This window comes from Periophthalmus magnuspinnatus, chromosome 14, assembly GCF_009829125.3.
Source record: "Periophthalmus magnuspinnatus isolate fPerMag1 chromosome 14, fPerMag1.2.pri, whole genome shotgun sequence".
NCBI lineage: Eukaryota > Metazoa > Chordata > Actinopteri > Gobiiformes > Gobiidae > Periophthalmus > Periophthalmus magnuspinnatus.
This window is the reverse complement of record NC_047139.1, coordinates 30,768,830-30,785,756: the sequence shown is the minus strand read 5'-3', so window position 1 is coordinate 30,785,756 and position 16,927 is coordinate 30,768,830. Positions and strand designations below refer to the sequence as shown.

The window sequence follows — 16,927 nt, the reverse complement described above, 5'->3', positions numbered from 1 at the left end:
CTATAGTAGTGCTGTATCTGTAGGGGTATGTGGCTGGGTTACAGTTGCTTTGTGTCCTTTTTTTAGATTAAATCAGAATGCCAAAACACTGATTTCATTTCACTGCATAATAAGACATGTGTTTTACTACAACTGGCATGGAGCTAAAACAGCTGGCTAAACCTTGATAATAGCCAAGATAAAAGCCACGGAATAAAACAGATATTGAGAAAGACATGGCAAACCACATCTTGAAAAGTGGACAATGCTGTATGCGATTTCACAAACTCAGAAATGAGTGCACATTTGAACCATGCACAACTCTCCAGGAGACAGTGAAATCCATGAAATCTGGTAGCAAGCTGCCAATTCAAAATGTGGTGTCATATGCTGACCTAAACCTTAATTTACCCTTTGCTAGTAAGATCAACATTAGTTTTTCCTCACCTGTTGCAGTCAGCCGTATGATCTCTGTACCAGCAGCTGCTCCTTCACTGAGGGCCACAGTGTAGTCCGCTCTACTGAAGACTGGAGGGTTGTCATTCACATCCCCAATGGCAATCACAGCAGCCACACTCGAACTTCTCTGAGGTACTCCGCGATCTGAAACCACCACTGTCAGATTGTAGAGTGGTCTCGTTTCAAAATCCAGTCCCTCAGCCAATAGCAGCGTCCCAACAGTCTGGAAGCCCCGCCCCTCCAGGTACCGAACACTGCTCTCTATCTGGAAGGCATTGCCGTCATTCCCATTGGCGATGGCAAAGTCAAAGCCGCAGTTTTCCCGGGAGAGATCGCTGTCAAAGGCTTCAAAAGTCAAAATAGTGGATCCTGGAATGCTGTCCTCAGAAACAGTGGCTCTGCGAAGGAATGGAAATTTATTTAAAGTTGACAGTTCTCAAGGTGACAACATAATACAGCAGGAAATAAACAGATAAATGAGATCCTGGCTGACCTGTATTCAGACTGATGGAACAATGGCGCATTATCATTGACGTCAGAGATCTGGACTTGGACCGTGGTGAGAGAGGAGAGTGAAGGAGAGCCGCCATCACGAGCCTCAATCACAATGTTGACGGAGGGACGTTCAGGGTCGAACTCGGCTCTCTGATTGATGAACAATGTCCCTGTGTTTTAACAAGAACAAGCGAATCACACAACTGTATCTGCTCTGTAGAGCTTCATGATAAACAGCACCATATGCAAGAACTATATTGAGTATTGTATTTAGTATAGCTGGTGATATTTGGAGGTTAAACAAAATGGACTAATGCACAGCTAAAACTATTCATGAACTAATAAAAATGCTTTTCAATATATTTTCATAATGAACATATACTTGAAATGATTCAGGCTTAGTAACTACTTAATTAAGGGGTTAGGGTATTAATTAATAAAGACTGAACCATCCTTAATCAGAATCAGAATCAGAATCAGAAGACTTTTATTGCCATAGTCTGTGAACACAGTTCACAAACTAGGAACTTGATACGGTGAAAAAGTGCAACATAAACACACTGAATAAATACAAATACAAATAAGAGCATGCACAAAGTTAAAAAGATATGCTTAAAAAAAATCAAATGAAATACTTAAAGGGAAAAAATATGTACAATAGCAGCATCAGAACAACAGTGCAAAGTGACTTATTAAAGTGACCGGTGTTATAAAGTGTCCAGTTTAGTGCAGATATTATAGAGTGTTCATGAGATAATAAACTACTTGTTCATTATGAAGTCTTAGTTGATGCTTTATTAAACCCAAAATTGACTCTTGTCAAGTTTTTGTCATGTTCTAATGCTGTTACCTCCTTTTTTCAGTAGGGCCATTTTTTAACTTATATATTATTATATTATAATATATTCTTATTATTATTCAGTGTTTTATGTTGCACTTTATCAGTGAAGTTCCCAGTTTGTGGCAAAGTCTGAAAAGTCTTCTGAAAAACATAACTGGAGTTGTGTTTTTTTCATTCACACATGTGAGTAACATGTTTGAGTATTACTCTGTATATATCTCCAAAGCTCAAAATGCTCTGTTCCACCTTGTGATGTCATGAAGTGGTAGTTTTCAAGTTAACAGCTCCTTTTACCTTCAGTTCAGTACAAATTGGCAATTCCAGGGCTGAAATCATCCAGATGATTCTAATGAAGGTGTATGGAGTTTAAAAACACAGTGGAGCACTTCCTGTATTACCTCATGACATCACAAGGTGGAACAGAGTGTTTTCTGTTTGAGAGAAAAACTAAAAAGAAAGAACTAAATAAAAGAAGAACTAAATATGCAGGGTTCGTGTGTTAAACATGTGTGAAAGAAACAAAACACAACTCAAGGTCTGTTTGTGACGAGGAAACAACAACTTTAGAACAAAAAATGGAAAACTGTGTAATATGGGCCCTTTATGGCAATTAAAAATGTTATTGTGAAGTGTTAAATTATCTATGTAAGCTTATACATGAACCAAGACAATATTTGTGCTTAGCTACAGTGCTGTGGCTAGGACATGTCTTAGCTACATTTCTACGGTTCATTTGGAATACATCACATTACTTGAAATAAGATACTATCCCTGATGATCTTGAAATAATGCAAATTTTGCCTCTGTGCAGCCATGACACAGCTAAAATATGCTGTCAGAGAGCATTATGTTAAGTGTACCGTTATTGGGGTCGATGTAGAAGCCCTCCTGTGTGGATGACATGACTCTGTAGGTGATCCGGCCATTGTCCCCTGAGTCTCTGTCAGTGGCTGTTACCGTGACAACTGTACTTCCTGCCGGGGTGTGCTCGGGCAGTGTCACCTGAAGACGGAAAATTTTAGCATCTCATCATAATAGGCCTCATTTTACATATCCTAATTGATGAGAATGAGAGAGTAAACCAAGACTTTACAATAATAATCATGCAATACACTGTTTGTATCCCAGTCAAACATCCTTTTCTTAATTTCAGTTGATTAAGTTGGGCAATACACATAACAGCAATAATAACAATTTTAGCAAATATAAAAATTATACAATTTTAGCTAAAAGACTTGGTTTGGCCTTGTTTTAGTCCTCCTGGTTTAGTTCAAGTTTACTTTCAACTTTGGTCTTGGTTTAGTCCCCATTTTGAGGTATGTGCAAGACACATTGCAACTCAAGCTATCTTTTTTTTTTTTTTTACTAAAATTTTTCTGTGAGAAAATACACTGATACACTGGAATACAGTACTCATTATGCATAAATAAATAAGTAAATTAAAAAAATGCTATGACTGGCCTACAGAGTCTGTGTATCAGTCAACAGCATAGTACAATTCAAATGAATGTATGAGTACCTGATACAGATCATTAGTAAACGTTGGTGCGTTGTCATTGATGTCTTCCACTAGTATTGTGATATTGGCCTCTGTGTCATGGCGGCTGTCGGATGCTCTCACGGTCAAGGTGTACCAGGTCTTCTCCTCAAAGTCCAGAGGTGCCGTGAGCGACACACTGCCACTGAAGCGGTGAATCCCAAACCTCCCCATGGCTGCAGGCTCCAGTCTCAGAGAGTAGGACAGAGCTGGGCTGGAGTCTACGTCATTACCTGTTACCAAGGTGATCTCTGTGCCAATCAAGGTGTCTAGAGAAAAGGAAACGTGAGTTTAAGTGTAATTCATCTCTGAAAATGAGACACTTTGCCTTTAAATATAAGAGTTTTTTAAATTATTTTTTAATACAGTGTTGCTACCCTTTAAAGTTTTTTTTTTCTTTTTCTGTTAAGCTTCGGCAGGGCCATTTATAGATGAAGAGGGGAAAAATTTTGGATAGCATAATTTTGAGAGAAAAAAGCTTTGAGAAAAACACATTTGAGATCTGAAACAAGCAAATCTGCTACGCAAAAGTGGCTAATTTGCAAGAAAACAGTAGCAGCAACATGCAAATTTACAAATTTCAAACATTCAAAAAGTAGCAAATTTGCATGTTTAAACTCTTTAGATTTTCTTTCTCCCTCGCTCTATAAGTGGCACTAATACGCCGTTGTAGTCTGTGTGTAAGTCAAATAGTCAAAGTTGTTATTGGTCATTTAGAATACTTTGATCTTTGGCGCAGTGTATTCAACAATTTACACTTATAAGCCTATATAATAAAATAAACAACAGTAGTTTACTTTTCTATAGTATAGGTGCACATTTCTGAAGGTGTTTGTATGTATGCACGTCAGTTTTATTTTATTTTGGCAATGAAATGTAACTGGTGCCAAACATCCAAATGAAAACAAAGTTACACAGAGAAAATGTAATATTTGTACACTTACTTTCTGGGATGCGTATTTCTTGGGGCAGGGGAATAGTTGGACTGTTGTCGTTTTGGTCGACTATAATCACAGTTAGCGTGGCTGAACCTGCGAGCTGTGGAGACCCTCTGTCAGTTGCTGTAACCACCAATCTGTGAAAAAAAAAAATAAAAATCATATTGTCAAAAATAAAAGCTTAAAAAGTTCTGTCTGTCTTGGGCATCTGGTTTGCAGGTATGCTTGGCCTCTATCCTCACCAGATATTTCAACATGCTCCGTCTGACTGAGTATGATTTATAACATTCTAAATCTAACTTTTTCCTTCAATAGATGTACTCGGTGATATAAAAGACTTCACGGCACGCCTCATTTTAAAGAAACATAAAGAACATTATATGGGTGTATTTCTGCTGCAGATCTGTCCTCACTTGGTCTGGTTGAAGATCTCGCGGTCCATGATGGCTGCCGTGGTGATGGTTCCTGTCGTGGGGTCGATTTTAAATAGAGCAGCCCAACTTGATGCTTGGAAAGAGTAAGTCACCTGACCATTAGAGCCCTGGTCCACATCCTCAGCCACCACCTGGAGATGGGACAGATGAGGAATTTCAGTCATTTAACAGTACTCATTTTTAACACTTTGACCATACACATCTAAAGTCACACTTTACCGATCAGAAGCATTTACACTAAAGGGTAAAAAGTGCATCTCTCAACTATTTTTCTGATAAAAGGAAAACCAAAAATAGTCATGTTTTGTACTTATTCTGATATATGGAATAACGGCACTCAGTAAATCAGTTATAAATTTGCCTATTTTTTTTTGTAAATGTGTCAATTTTCCCCCAAAGAGTATATTGTACAAGCAGCACTTGGAGACAAAATGAGTCCACTATGCACTGTCTACAGCTAATAATAAAAGTATTTTGTTTTTATTTCTTGTCAACCCAGAAGTGGTCTACCCCAGTCTTACTTGTCTTATTTAGTTTTCTCATTCCAAGGTTGCAATATGCCTTGATTAAAGAAGACCTATTGTTTTTGTGTTTGCTATATAGTTATAATCTATGACACCCGTGGATCATTATGTTATAATTTGTACATTTTAAATTGCAATATTTATCTAAAAGAAACAAGTTTGTTTTGCGCGTTAGAAAGCTGCGGTGCCCAATGGGAGCTGATGATGATAAAATTGAAGAACAAAGTAAATACAAAGCAATGGGCATACGCTGGTGGTGAATACAGGGATTGATTGGCAATATGGTGTCTTGAAAATGAGCCATTAAAGATTGCTCACACATACAAGAATCACTCCAAATACAACTTAAAGCTATAACTTTGATAAAAGCTCTAAAAAGTCAATTTTGCATAGTAGGTCTGCTTAAAAAAATACTATCTATATGTCTATTGTCTATAAGTTTCTACTTAACTCACCTGTATAATGGGCTGCTCATGTCCGTGTGCCTCTCTCAGGTAGGCCACATAGTTCTGCAGTTGGAAGCGGGGCAGGTTGTCGTTGACGTCCTGCAGGATCAGGTTTATGGCCATAAAAGTCGTGGAGGTCACCGTCTCTGCCTTCACCACAAGTCGCAGCCTGGGAGAGTCTTCAAAGTCCAGACCTTTAGAGCTCTCCACTGTGATCTCACCTGCAAGAGGAAACACAAACATGGGCTGATATGACATTTTTATGAATTTGTCAGTTCATATTAGTCAGCCCTTGTTTAGATTAGTTAGTTAGCCTGTTTAGTCTATTAGTTAGCCTCTGTGCTGATTTAAAATATGTACAGTAATGTGAATCTTCATTCAAACAAAAATAAATCAAAGTCTAATTGCAATACTTGTCTAAAGAATTATAGTTATATATTTTGACAACATATTTTGCATTAATAAAAAAAGGAAAATAATTAAAGCATATTAACAATTAATTAAAATGAATGAATTAAAATCATTAGTTTGTCTAATCTGTGAGTGAACTCACCACTCGAGGAGCTGATACTAAAAGACTGTTTTCGGTTCCCACTGAATAGACTGTAGCTGATGCCCCTGTTTGAGCCATCTGGGTGTTGAGCCACAGCCTGAAATACTGCTGTGCCTGAAGAACACATAGTAACATGACATTTGATTACAAAGACTGAAAATGAATATGAAAGAAATCATTCTATATAAGATTACAGTAGTATTGTTAAAAACATTGACAATCTCAGATTTATTTATAAACCAAAACCATAAATCATTATTATCTTAACTAATAACAAAGTATTTTCTCAAAACTGAAGAAATGCATTGGATGAGCAGCCAAATGTATTCACTCCTACAACGTGTTGTCGAGTTGACAGATTTTATATTTTTCTTTTGCTTTGGATCAGACCTGGACGACTGAGGGATTACACAGATAACTTGACTAATGTGCAAATAATTGACCTACAGATAAACATTGACAAAAAAACAAAAAGAAAATAACCTTTAGCAGCATTTTCTTGTATGTTGACATCTCTGGCATTTCTGGAGAACCTAATGCCACTGTACTGCACCTCCTTGACAAAAATGACCACCACGCCTTGTGCAGACTGGGCGGGGCTCCCCTGATCCATGGCCTCCACGATGAGGGTCCTCTGGGCCTGTGTCAGGCCTGTGAGGGGCTCTGTGGCCTGGATCTCCCCTGTCAGAGAGTTAATACTGAAACCTTTGACTGGAGTGGCAAACCGGTAAAACACAGAACCGTTTGCTCCAAAGTCCTTGTCCTCTGCTTTCATTGTAGCCAAAACGCGCTGGCTACGTTTACTAGAGACTTCTATGATGAGTGGATCCTGGAGGAAAAACGGAGCGTTGTCGTTGACATCTGTGATTGTGACTATCACCTGGAAATAAAAAGAAAGTATGAGTATATTATAGAAGGTAATATCAGGTGCCACAGTGGGGCGCCAAAAAACTGCCGTTGTGTCTTTAGGCAAGACATTTCACCCACATTGCCTATTATGAAAGTGGTGTATGTGTGAGTGTAGACAGCCCAGATTTGCAGTAATGAATTAAATATAAAGATTTCCTTTGTTTGAAATTACCTGTATAAAATCATGGATTTCACTTACATGAATTGTGCAGCCATGGCTGACATTTTGAATACTTTTTAAAACCCTACCATATAATTTTTGATTATAATAAAATCATGTTTTTGTGTGTTTTTTTGGTGCTTCAGTGGGTATTTTATTGTTAATTGCCATGGTGACAGTCCTAATTTGTCATCACTAATATCCACATTGTGATCATTAACATATTAGGTGACTCATAACACAACTGTTTTGTGTTGGTGGGTGGGACACTGTATGTAACAAGTTAACATTTGTGTTCGAAGTTTTAGTGTTTTAACAACAGGGGAGAATTGGGAAGTAAAAGGATTTAAGTAAGTTTGACATTGGCAAAGTTGTGATGGATCGGCAAATGGACTCCAGCTGCTCCTGTGAGGTGTTTTCAGTCAGCACAAGCTACTGCAGTCCAAAACACATTTCTCATTTACAAATAGTTGGAATTTAAAGTGCATTGTGGTCATAGTCACATATTAGGTGGGTGGTCAGTGATATTTTTGTAGGAATTTTTTGGGATTATATTTTACCTGAGCTGAGGTGTTTCTAGGTTCAGCTGGGGACAGGTCCACAGCCAGCACCTGGAAAGTGTATGTGGCCACTTTCTCCCTGTCCAGATGTGCAGCTGTGATGATATGTCCCGTGTTTTCATCAACAGTGAATGCACCATGCGCCTCTTTACTCAGGAAGTACAAGATCTTTCCATTGAATGCTTCATCCTTATCTGTAGCTTTGACCTTGAAATTAGATGAACATCATATCATTGTATTGATCATATGAAAACAGGGTTACTTGTTATTAGTTAGACAAATTAGAGGACAAAACAGGTTATTTTCTGCTAGAACTTGCAACAAATCCATTGTGGCTTCTGATCATCATTAGTATTGTGCGAAGTGTTGCTGCAACAATCATCTTAAGCCAAATACTATTTATTTATACATCTGCTTAATTTGGTTTCCCCATGCAGAAGGTTTTATTAGACAGATCAAAATGTAATCATAAAATAGGGGTTTAGAGTGGGAAGAGACTTTAAGCAAATCCAGATTCAGGACTCGATCTCAAACACTGAAGCTGACACTATAATTCTATAATAAATGCATACAATGTTTTTTCTGGTCCATTTTTCGTGTTAACATTTGGTTTACTCAGTGTCATTTTAATAAGCTGAGCCTTTATTATACTTTATTCATGACCCGTACCTCCAAAACTGGTGCTCCCACTACTGCGTCTTCAGACACCTCCACCGTGTAGCTGCTTCGCTCAAACACAGGGCTGTTGTCATTGACGTCCAACACTCGCACGTTGACTGTGACTGTGGTACTCTGAGGCGGGCTGCCCTTGTCTGTAGCCACCACCTCCAGGTTGTACTCTGCAGTGCTCTCTCTGTCCAGGGCTCCAGAAGTGGACAGAGCTCCTGTGCTGGCATGGAGCTGGAAATCTCCATCTGGATCTCCACCTGAGGCCAAGGGGAAAAGAATGAGAATTACACGATGTTTTTGTAAAATGAGTGGTGAAAGATGTAAGAAAGAGGGATAAGTGGGCTATGCCAACTCTGCACATGTGGGTGAATTGACTCCAGACCCACTGTTGTTGAGCAAAAAGGTGGTATGAAAGTACAAAAATACATTTAACTACAGAGACTACAGACCTCTGCCAAGGCACTGGTCCTATCAAGCACTTAAAAGAATATAGATGTTACGAGGGTGTTCTTAATTCTACTTGAACCACAACCCCTACCCCAGAATAAATGTAAAACAATAGCCACACTAAAATAAAAAAAAATATATGAAATGTCTATCCAAAATACATTTAATGCTCTTCACCTGTAATCCTGTACTCCAGCTCTCCGTTGGGGCCCAGGTCGGGGTCAGTAGCTTTCAGTACACACAGTTCTACAGGAGCTTGGTTTTCGGGCACTTCCAGACCGTACCAAAGCTTTGCAAACACAGGGGCATTATCATTCACATCCTGCACCTCCACACGGACTACCGCTTTGGCGAAGTTTGAAGGCATCCCTCCATCTCTGGCATAGACTGAGGAGACAATGGACAAAACCTTAAATTGTAGGGTTTTTTGTGTTATGCCTGAACTGTAGAAGTTGGAAGATGCAATGGAATGAATACTGAAATTAGTGTGTAATTATCATTGGATTGTGTGCATCGCTAATGGCAGAACAAAAGCTTCATCATTAAAAAAAATTGAATTAAAATTGTATTATGTACAGTAAATATTTAATTACTAACTTAAATGTTTATAGTTGCAAATATATTCTCGATATACCCAATTAAAGAAGACATATTGATCTATGGCTTTCATTAAAAATAGTACTGATTAATGCATGTATGAGCATGATCCCGTATTTGTGGCACTAGTGCAAAAACTAAAAAATCCAGATGTAATCAGCTATAAAACCTAAAATCTAAAATCTCTCACCGGTCAGAGTGTAGTGGTTATGGTGCTCGCGGTCCAGCTCTCTGGTGGTGGTGATGACTCCAGTCACAGGGTTAATCAGGAAGCCCTCCTCCGTCACCCCTCCATACGTCACATGACCATTAGAACCTGCGCTCAAAAATACACAACATTTAATCAGATAAACCAGTGTGGCTTCAATAAGACATTTAAGGACCCAATTAGACTCCACATATACAAGCTGTGTGTGCTGTTAACCACACGTTTCATTAGCTTGCTCCTTAGCTTGTGGTTCTGTTGTCTATTTATAACAGTTTACTGCTTGGTTTGCTGCTCTCCTGCACAAGCACTGGTCTTTCATAATCCCTACTCAAGTTGATATAGTAACATAATATTTTCCATTGCCACCATGGGACCATTTCATTTCTGGTTAACTGAAATTATATAGGCCTACACTTAACACTAAATGTGATCTACGCTATATATAATTCAATATTTACTGAAATTTTTGTTACTTCGGCAAAAATGAAAGCTGGAAATTATATTTAAAAAAGCTCAGGACCAGAATCTTTGAACCCTACAGACAGAAAAGTTGGAGATTATAGTGAAAAGTCCACCTTGGTCGCGGTCTGTGGCAGTAACTGTCAGCACTGTGGTCCCTGGTCCTTTGTTCTCCATAACGACGGTCTCAAACTCCACCCTCTGGAAAACCGGGGCTTCGTCGTTCACGTCGATCACTTGGACGCTCAGCACTTGAGACGTGGACAGCTGAGGTATCCCATGATCCTCTGCAATGATGGTCAAGTTGTACACCTCATGTTCTTCACGATCCAGGGCTTTGAGAATGGACAATGAGCCTGCAAAAAACAGAAAATCATTAAAATGTTTGATTAGGTGTGTTTAGGTTCTAACTTTAAACTCGCAATTTTGTCTACCCGAAAGAGGCATTTGGGATAAGCTGAAAGACGCAGTAAAACAAAGCTATTTTACTTTTGTTTTATGGGGCTTCCTAGTTAAAATTGAAGTTCATGACAGAATAACTGTTTCACATCAAGCTATTTTTTATAGAACTAATTAAAGTTTACCAAATAACACATACAGATGGAGCCAAACAGGGCTCAATTGCTATTATGGGTAATTCACGAGGCAAAAGGTTAGACTAATAATCTGAGAGGAATTAAAATTGATACAACCTTGGCTAAAGGAACAATTCACTATTTCTTACTTTCATTTGAATCTATTATGCGCTCACTCCTGTCTTTACCTCAAATACAAAGGGGTTCAGCCAGAGTGATAGGAAACATGACGTGTGCATCTGAATACTGCAGCCAATAGTGTCCGGGTTAAACAAGTGAACGATACAGGATAGGCCATTATAATTCATGAATGTCCTCAAAAGCCAAAGACGTATATCAAGTCAACTGTAGACTTTTGTGGAGCTTTGATGTTTCTTTTTTCCAGATTGAAAGAATATTCACCATTTTATTCTGCTCTGTAGCCAAAGTACTGTACTGACAAAGCTGGTATAGTACTTGAAGAAAACGAATGGCTTATATATTGGTGATTTAATATCCTGTTGTATCAAAATGGCCATGGACTAGCGTCTAAAGACATTAACAAGTTTAACAGGCCATATATGTATAGCAGAAGCTTCTTTGAACTAATTTGAACCTATTAACCTCTTAAGCCCTTCTAACGCGGTAGGATTTTGTCAGTATTTAGCACAGGGTGAGAAGATTTTCAAAATTCAAAACTGGGACACACCCAGATTGGGATGGTTGGTATAAATAAAACATTGAAAAGAGCAGCTAACATTGTCCGTTATCGACTTTGTCAGTCAGAATCTGAGAGACTTCTGTTGGTGCATTTTTTGTAAACAAATGACAATGTATTTCCCCCTTTACTGTTCAAATCAAATAAAAAATAAGCACCCCTGGGAGATGCATAAAACTGGGACAAATAACTGATTTTGGATAAACTGGGACTGTTCCGGGTAAATAGGGATGTCTGGTCACTTTAGCTCTCAGGATCATTTTGACCAGAACAAACCATCTTCTTCACAAACAGTAGAAATATTGAGCATATATAACTACGACAGCACTTAAGTAAGGCAAAGGGCAAAATCTTCTCAGAGCATTAATAAAACATATATACTTCAAAACCACAAGAGACGAGACCGTAAACTTTAAAGTGCTCTTTGAAATTCTCTGAGCAGTCATAATTTCTAATAGCACAACTTCACATTGGCAGCGAAAACATATCATTTAGAGAGCTAACCAGGCTAATGATACACCACACATTAGCAAAGTGGTTTGGTAAATGTCTTTGCTAAATACTAATCAGCCATTACTGCTATTATTAATCTGAAGTTCAACATGGGAAAGTGAACTCAGGTTTTATAATAGCTAAGACGTCCATCTGGAACATGCATTAACTGTGTGCCTAATCTTATTTCAGCGAACGTCAGGCACGGCCACCATCTCGCCACCCTGCACTGGTGATGAAGAGATTATAATGGCACGTATAAGATATCAAAGGCGGCGTACCTCCCCAGCCAAAATAGAAAATGGTTCCCACGGATAGATCTACTGCAACATTTATATATATTTTGTAGTAGTTGGTTGTAAGTGTGTTGAGTGTTTTAGCAGTGTTTTAGCAGTCAAAACACCATAGATGCTTTGAAAATAATGTCATAATGGAAATATTGGCTTCTGCGTTTGTCAGTTTGTCAGTTTGTCAGTTCTGTATGAATCATGTATATCCACAATGAAATCGCACATGAAGCTCTCAACATTTCAGCTTGTGTTAAATCATTCAGCGAGGAAATTATACTACCATTTATACAGCACTGATGGGGTGTAAATTGGATATTTATGGAAAATTCTCTCTAACCACACAGTCCATTTTATTATTATTGCATTTTGATATTTTTAGATTGAATCTCAGGCTGAGAAAAGGCTTACCAGTGTTGGGATTCAGGCTGAAGCGACCAGCACTGTTTCCTGCCTGGATCCTGTACGAGACACGTCCATTTTCGCCTTCATCATCATCTCGAGCCATCACGTACAAGATCACAAAACTGTTATGGAGAGACAGGAAGAATGACATTAAATATAGACTACAGAGTTAAAGGTGTGTGGTGTGACACTGTTTTGACTCTTTCCTCTATCCTTCCAATTTCCTCTGTCCCTCCCCTTTCCTCTGTCCTTCCTCTTTCCTCTGTCCCTCCCCTTTCCTCTGTCCTTCCTCTTTCCTCTGTACTTCCTCTTTCCTCCGTCCTTCCTCATTCCTCATTCCTCCGTCCTCCGTTCCTTGTGTATGTACAGTCCGAGTCACACGCTATTGAATTTCTCGTTAGCCTATTAGTCAAACAAGGAAGATTATAAGATGCTCACTTCTCAAGGTAGCAGTCACTCAAAACAATTCTGACAATATAATGTGATTGTGATTACTGATTACTGTGATTACTGTATTACCCAGTAGTACCCCAGCAATTAATAGGGTTGTTCAATGGCTCTTTTGTGTACTTTATTTATATTGTCTTTGTTAATGCATCTCTATGGAAGTTTTGCCTGTTTACAATATTAATAGCATTTGTCCTGCTCCTATTAACATGACATGATTTATTTCTGACTAATAATGCCAGTACAGCCAATCACAATTATGGCATCTGAACCCCTAAAACCATTCCATGACCATGACCATTCCTCACCCCACGGGCTGGTCCTCCATGACGCTGACTGCAGATGGAGAGCTGAAGACTGGAGCGTTATCATTCTCATCCCTGACAAAAATCCTGGCAGTGACCGATCCCCACCGGCGCTGCGATGGATCCACTGCCTGATCTGTAGCACGCACCACCAGGTATAGAGAGGGCGTGGTCTCGCGGTCCAGCCTCTGTCCCAAAGTTAAGACTCCAGAGACAGGGTCCAGGGTCAAAAGGTCAGCTGTATCGGGCCACTGGTGCTCAATGGAATACCGGAGATCACTGTTGGGGCCACTGCCATCCTGAAAAGTAAACCAGACAAATACATAAGTTACATTTCTTCAATAACAATTACTTGCAAAATTTTCTAAATGGAAGTAATATAAGCTCAAGTTTTTGGCACCTACACAACAAGTCATGCCTAGTGAGTTTCAGAATGACATGAATCTTGCTAAAAAGATAATATATCAGGTTCAAAATATAAAACACCAATAAAGGTTTAGCTTGAATTAAATTATTTTTTCACTTCACTCCAAATGTCCAACATCAGTAAGCTCACAAACCTGATCTATTGCTTGAAACGTGTGCACAAATGCCCCCGGTTCGGTGTTCTCCTGGACCACAATTGAAATGGGGTCCTGTGTGAAGTGGGGGGCATGGTCATTGTTGTCCTGTACATAGATGTCTAGCTGCACCAGGTGGCTGCTGGGATACGCCTGTGAGAAGTCAGACACCTCCACCTGTAGAGTGTACCTCGAGCCCCTCTCATAGTCCAGCTCCCTCACCAAATACACGTCTCCTCTTAGCCGGTCCACCATAAACGTCCCATCACGGTCGGTACCACCCACAACCAGATAAGTCACCTGACCCTCTACAGAGTTGTACTGGTCACGTGATCGCACAGAGCCAATCACGGAGCCCGGTGTGGCCCCCTCGACAATGTTCAGCATCATAGAGAGAACATTGGGTTTTGGGTTGGATTTGGATGAACTGAGGACCTGAAAGAGAACACAATGACAACAATATTATATCACTTCATTAGTTTCAGTCATAGTTTTATTTTTGTATGGACTTTTTTGACCATTTGACTGTAGCACTTTAAGATTTGCCTTCAAATGTAAAGTGCCTGATAAATAAAATGAATTATCTTTATTACTATTGCAACAGTCCTACACTGAAATAGCTTGAAAACCAAAGATAATAGTTCACGAATCAATCATCCAAGAAATTTTGCACAGTTTAGTCCTGATATAGACTTGGTTTGGTCATGTTCTAGTACTAGTTTAGTTCTGATCTAGTTCTGGTTTAGTTCCAGTTTTTAACCAGAATTTCAAATAACACAAAATGTGATTGTTCATATAAGTGTTAATGTTGTATTCCATTAACAGTGGAGTGTTGCGCTATGTATGTTGCTGGCTGTAATTTCCTGATGATATTTCACAGACAATGAATCTATATCGGACTGTTCCAAGCCCATCCCTGAACACAGCCTTGTGCTATAGTCTGTTTCAGTTTTATTGTTATTACTTTAATTACCCTCTGAGGAACTGCACATGAAGACATTACGTACATGCTTGCCAATACACATACCAATACTGAGGTTGTAGCATTTTGGCTAAAAGATAAGAGCAAAAACTATGACATAAACATAATGATCAGGATGGGAATAAATTATCCAAGTCAAGTTAACAACGATATATTTCAATGCATGCCAAAAAGTCAACAGACACTAAACTTTGGTGCATATGAAACTTGAAGGACAGCTCAAAGTAGTGTGTGGACAGTGAAAAAACAGAGATGTTAACAAGCTGTAACTCAACATCAGATTATGGGCTGACTGTGGAACAAATGAACACAATTATTGTTGGCCTAATGAAAAGTTACTGGTTTGTATGATGTAAAACAGAGAAATCCTTCACGATAATTACTGTATTTTGTATTAGAGATTACTTGATTACAATGCAAATAGAACACAGAGTTTAGCCAAAATGTTAAAAGGTGTGGCCTCTAATATCTAATAATAAAGTCTTCTCATCAGTAATTTGTACATGCTATATTAATTTACCCCCATCTATCGCTGTGATGAGACATTTGTGAGTTACAGGTCAAATCTCTGAAGAGGTAGACCTACTCATGGTAAAAATGCTTGTTTTAGAGCAATAATAACATGCATAATTAAATAAATGCCAAATAGATATGCTTAATGCCACACTGTGGAGAATTTCAAGCAAAGCATTGACAGGTAGTGGATCTCCCACTAGAAAAGTTACATAGTGCACTGTTAGAGATATAGTATAGCATTTTTAATAGTTGTTCATTAATTGCCATTCTAAATGAAGCCAGTTTAGTCCAAAAATGTCCTTGAGTCCTCTGTTTGGTGAAAACTCAAAATCATTATGGTGGAATGTTACCATTATGTTTTTACATTCACAGCGTGTATGTCCTACAGGCAGCTACTGTGTGTATTTCAATGTATTACTTTTCCTCTTGATGTGATTTGATGCAGCTGGCTTCCATCAAATCTCATCTGGGAGCGTTTGATTCCGAGATGCCTGTTCTCCTTCTGCCTAATCTCAAACTTGCACAAGCATATATGAAGCCAGTGAGTACCAAAAGCAAGCACACCCATTGTAATTAGCAGCTCCTTTCCTCTTTCAAATAAAATCATATTAAAAACACTGAACCAAAACACACCACCACCCTGAAAAAATACTTCCACTTCCATAATTTGAAATTCTTGATTGAACATGTTGATATGCAAGACATGGCCTGAAGAGAGTCCAAATTTGTAACTGGGTCCAGACAAGTTCCAGCCTCCCGCGGACTATGGGGTTTGGTTACCTCTTTAACCTCTGGAGCAGGAAGGAGGAAGTAGATTGGAAATATCTCTTGTTTAGACAGGCAAAGATTTAGTTTCCTCCTTAACTTTCTGTATCGTTTTATAAATGTCTTTTGCAATTCATGGGCTGGTGGATTAAGGTGAGACACTACAGGTACAGTATAGTATGTTAAAAGAATGTTAACTTGATATGTTGATAAATAATTGGCCATTTTAAAGCCCATATCTAACTTTTCCATATGATGTTCTAATGCCCCATAAAGCAAAACCCTCTCATCAAAAAAGCTACGAAACATTCATGCATGTTTAGAATTTTGTCGTAAAAGGTCTGTGAGCTAGAAACAAGTTAGGGTTTGATGCCAACAGTTTATATCCAACGTCCTTCCTTTGTGGCTATTTGTGAATTGGATACACTCAGTACGGGCCTGTTTGATAAAGCCATAGTGTGGTGTGGTTACCTGTATGCGTATCTGGCAGGTGGAACTGAGGCCTGGTGTCCCGTGATCTGCAGCAGTCACAGTGAAGGAGTATTCTGAGCGCTCGGCCCATCTCAGAGGAGAGGCCGTCCTGAGCTCACCGCTGTTTGGGTTCAAGGAGAAACGCTCTGCTCTGGGGCCTGTAGAGACCAACGGATTTGAGTTTATTAGTAAAACCTGGAGGGGAAGAAC

General features: G+C 38.9%; 1 protein-coding gene across 1 annotated transcript in view; it reads right to left on the bottom strand.

Moving 5' to 3' along the window:
• Positions 1 to 16,927, bottom strand: part of dchs1b (dachsous cadherin-related 1b) — a 110,106-nt gene that overhangs the window by 4,656 nt on the left and 88,523 nt on the right. Inside the window, exons 12-29 of the mRNA XM_033978076.2 lie at positions 16,718 to 16,875; positions 13,984 to 14,418; positions 13,427 to 13,722; positions 12,678 to 12,793; positions 10,332 to 10,571; positions 9,739 to 9,864; positions 9,129 to 9,338; positions 8,505 to 8,761; positions 7,836 to 8,042; positions 6,690 to 7,086; positions 6,207 to 6,320; positions 5,663 to 5,874; positions 4,663 to 4,814; positions 4,256 to 4,386; positions 3,294 to 3,580; positions 2,635 to 2,776; positions 932 to 1,103; positions 427 to 836 (exon numbers count right to left, since the gene is read on the bottom strand). Coding sequence (XP_033833967.1) covers positions 427 to 836; positions 932 to 1,103; positions 2,635 to 2,776; positions 3,294 to 3,580; positions 4,256 to 4,386; positions 4,663 to 4,814; positions 5,663 to 5,874; positions 6,207 to 6,320; positions 6,690 to 7,086; positions 7,836 to 8,042; positions 8,505 to 8,761; positions 9,129 to 9,338; positions 9,739 to 9,864; positions 10,332 to 10,571; positions 12,678 to 12,793; positions 13,427 to 13,722; positions 13,984 to 14,418; positions 16,718 to 16,875 — 4,062 coding nt within the window. The remainder of the gene's footprint in view (positions 1 to 426; positions 837 to 931; positions 1,104 to 2,634; positions 2,777 to 3,293; positions 3,581 to 4,255; positions 4,387 to 4,662; positions 4,815 to 5,662; positions 5,875 to 6,206; positions 6,321 to 6,689; positions 7,087 to 7,835; positions 8,043 to 8,504; positions 8,762 to 9,128; positions 9,339 to 9,738; positions 9,865 to 10,331; positions 10,572 to 12,677; positions 12,794 to 13,426; positions 13,723 to 13,983; positions 14,419 to 16,717; positions 16,876 to 16,927) is intronic.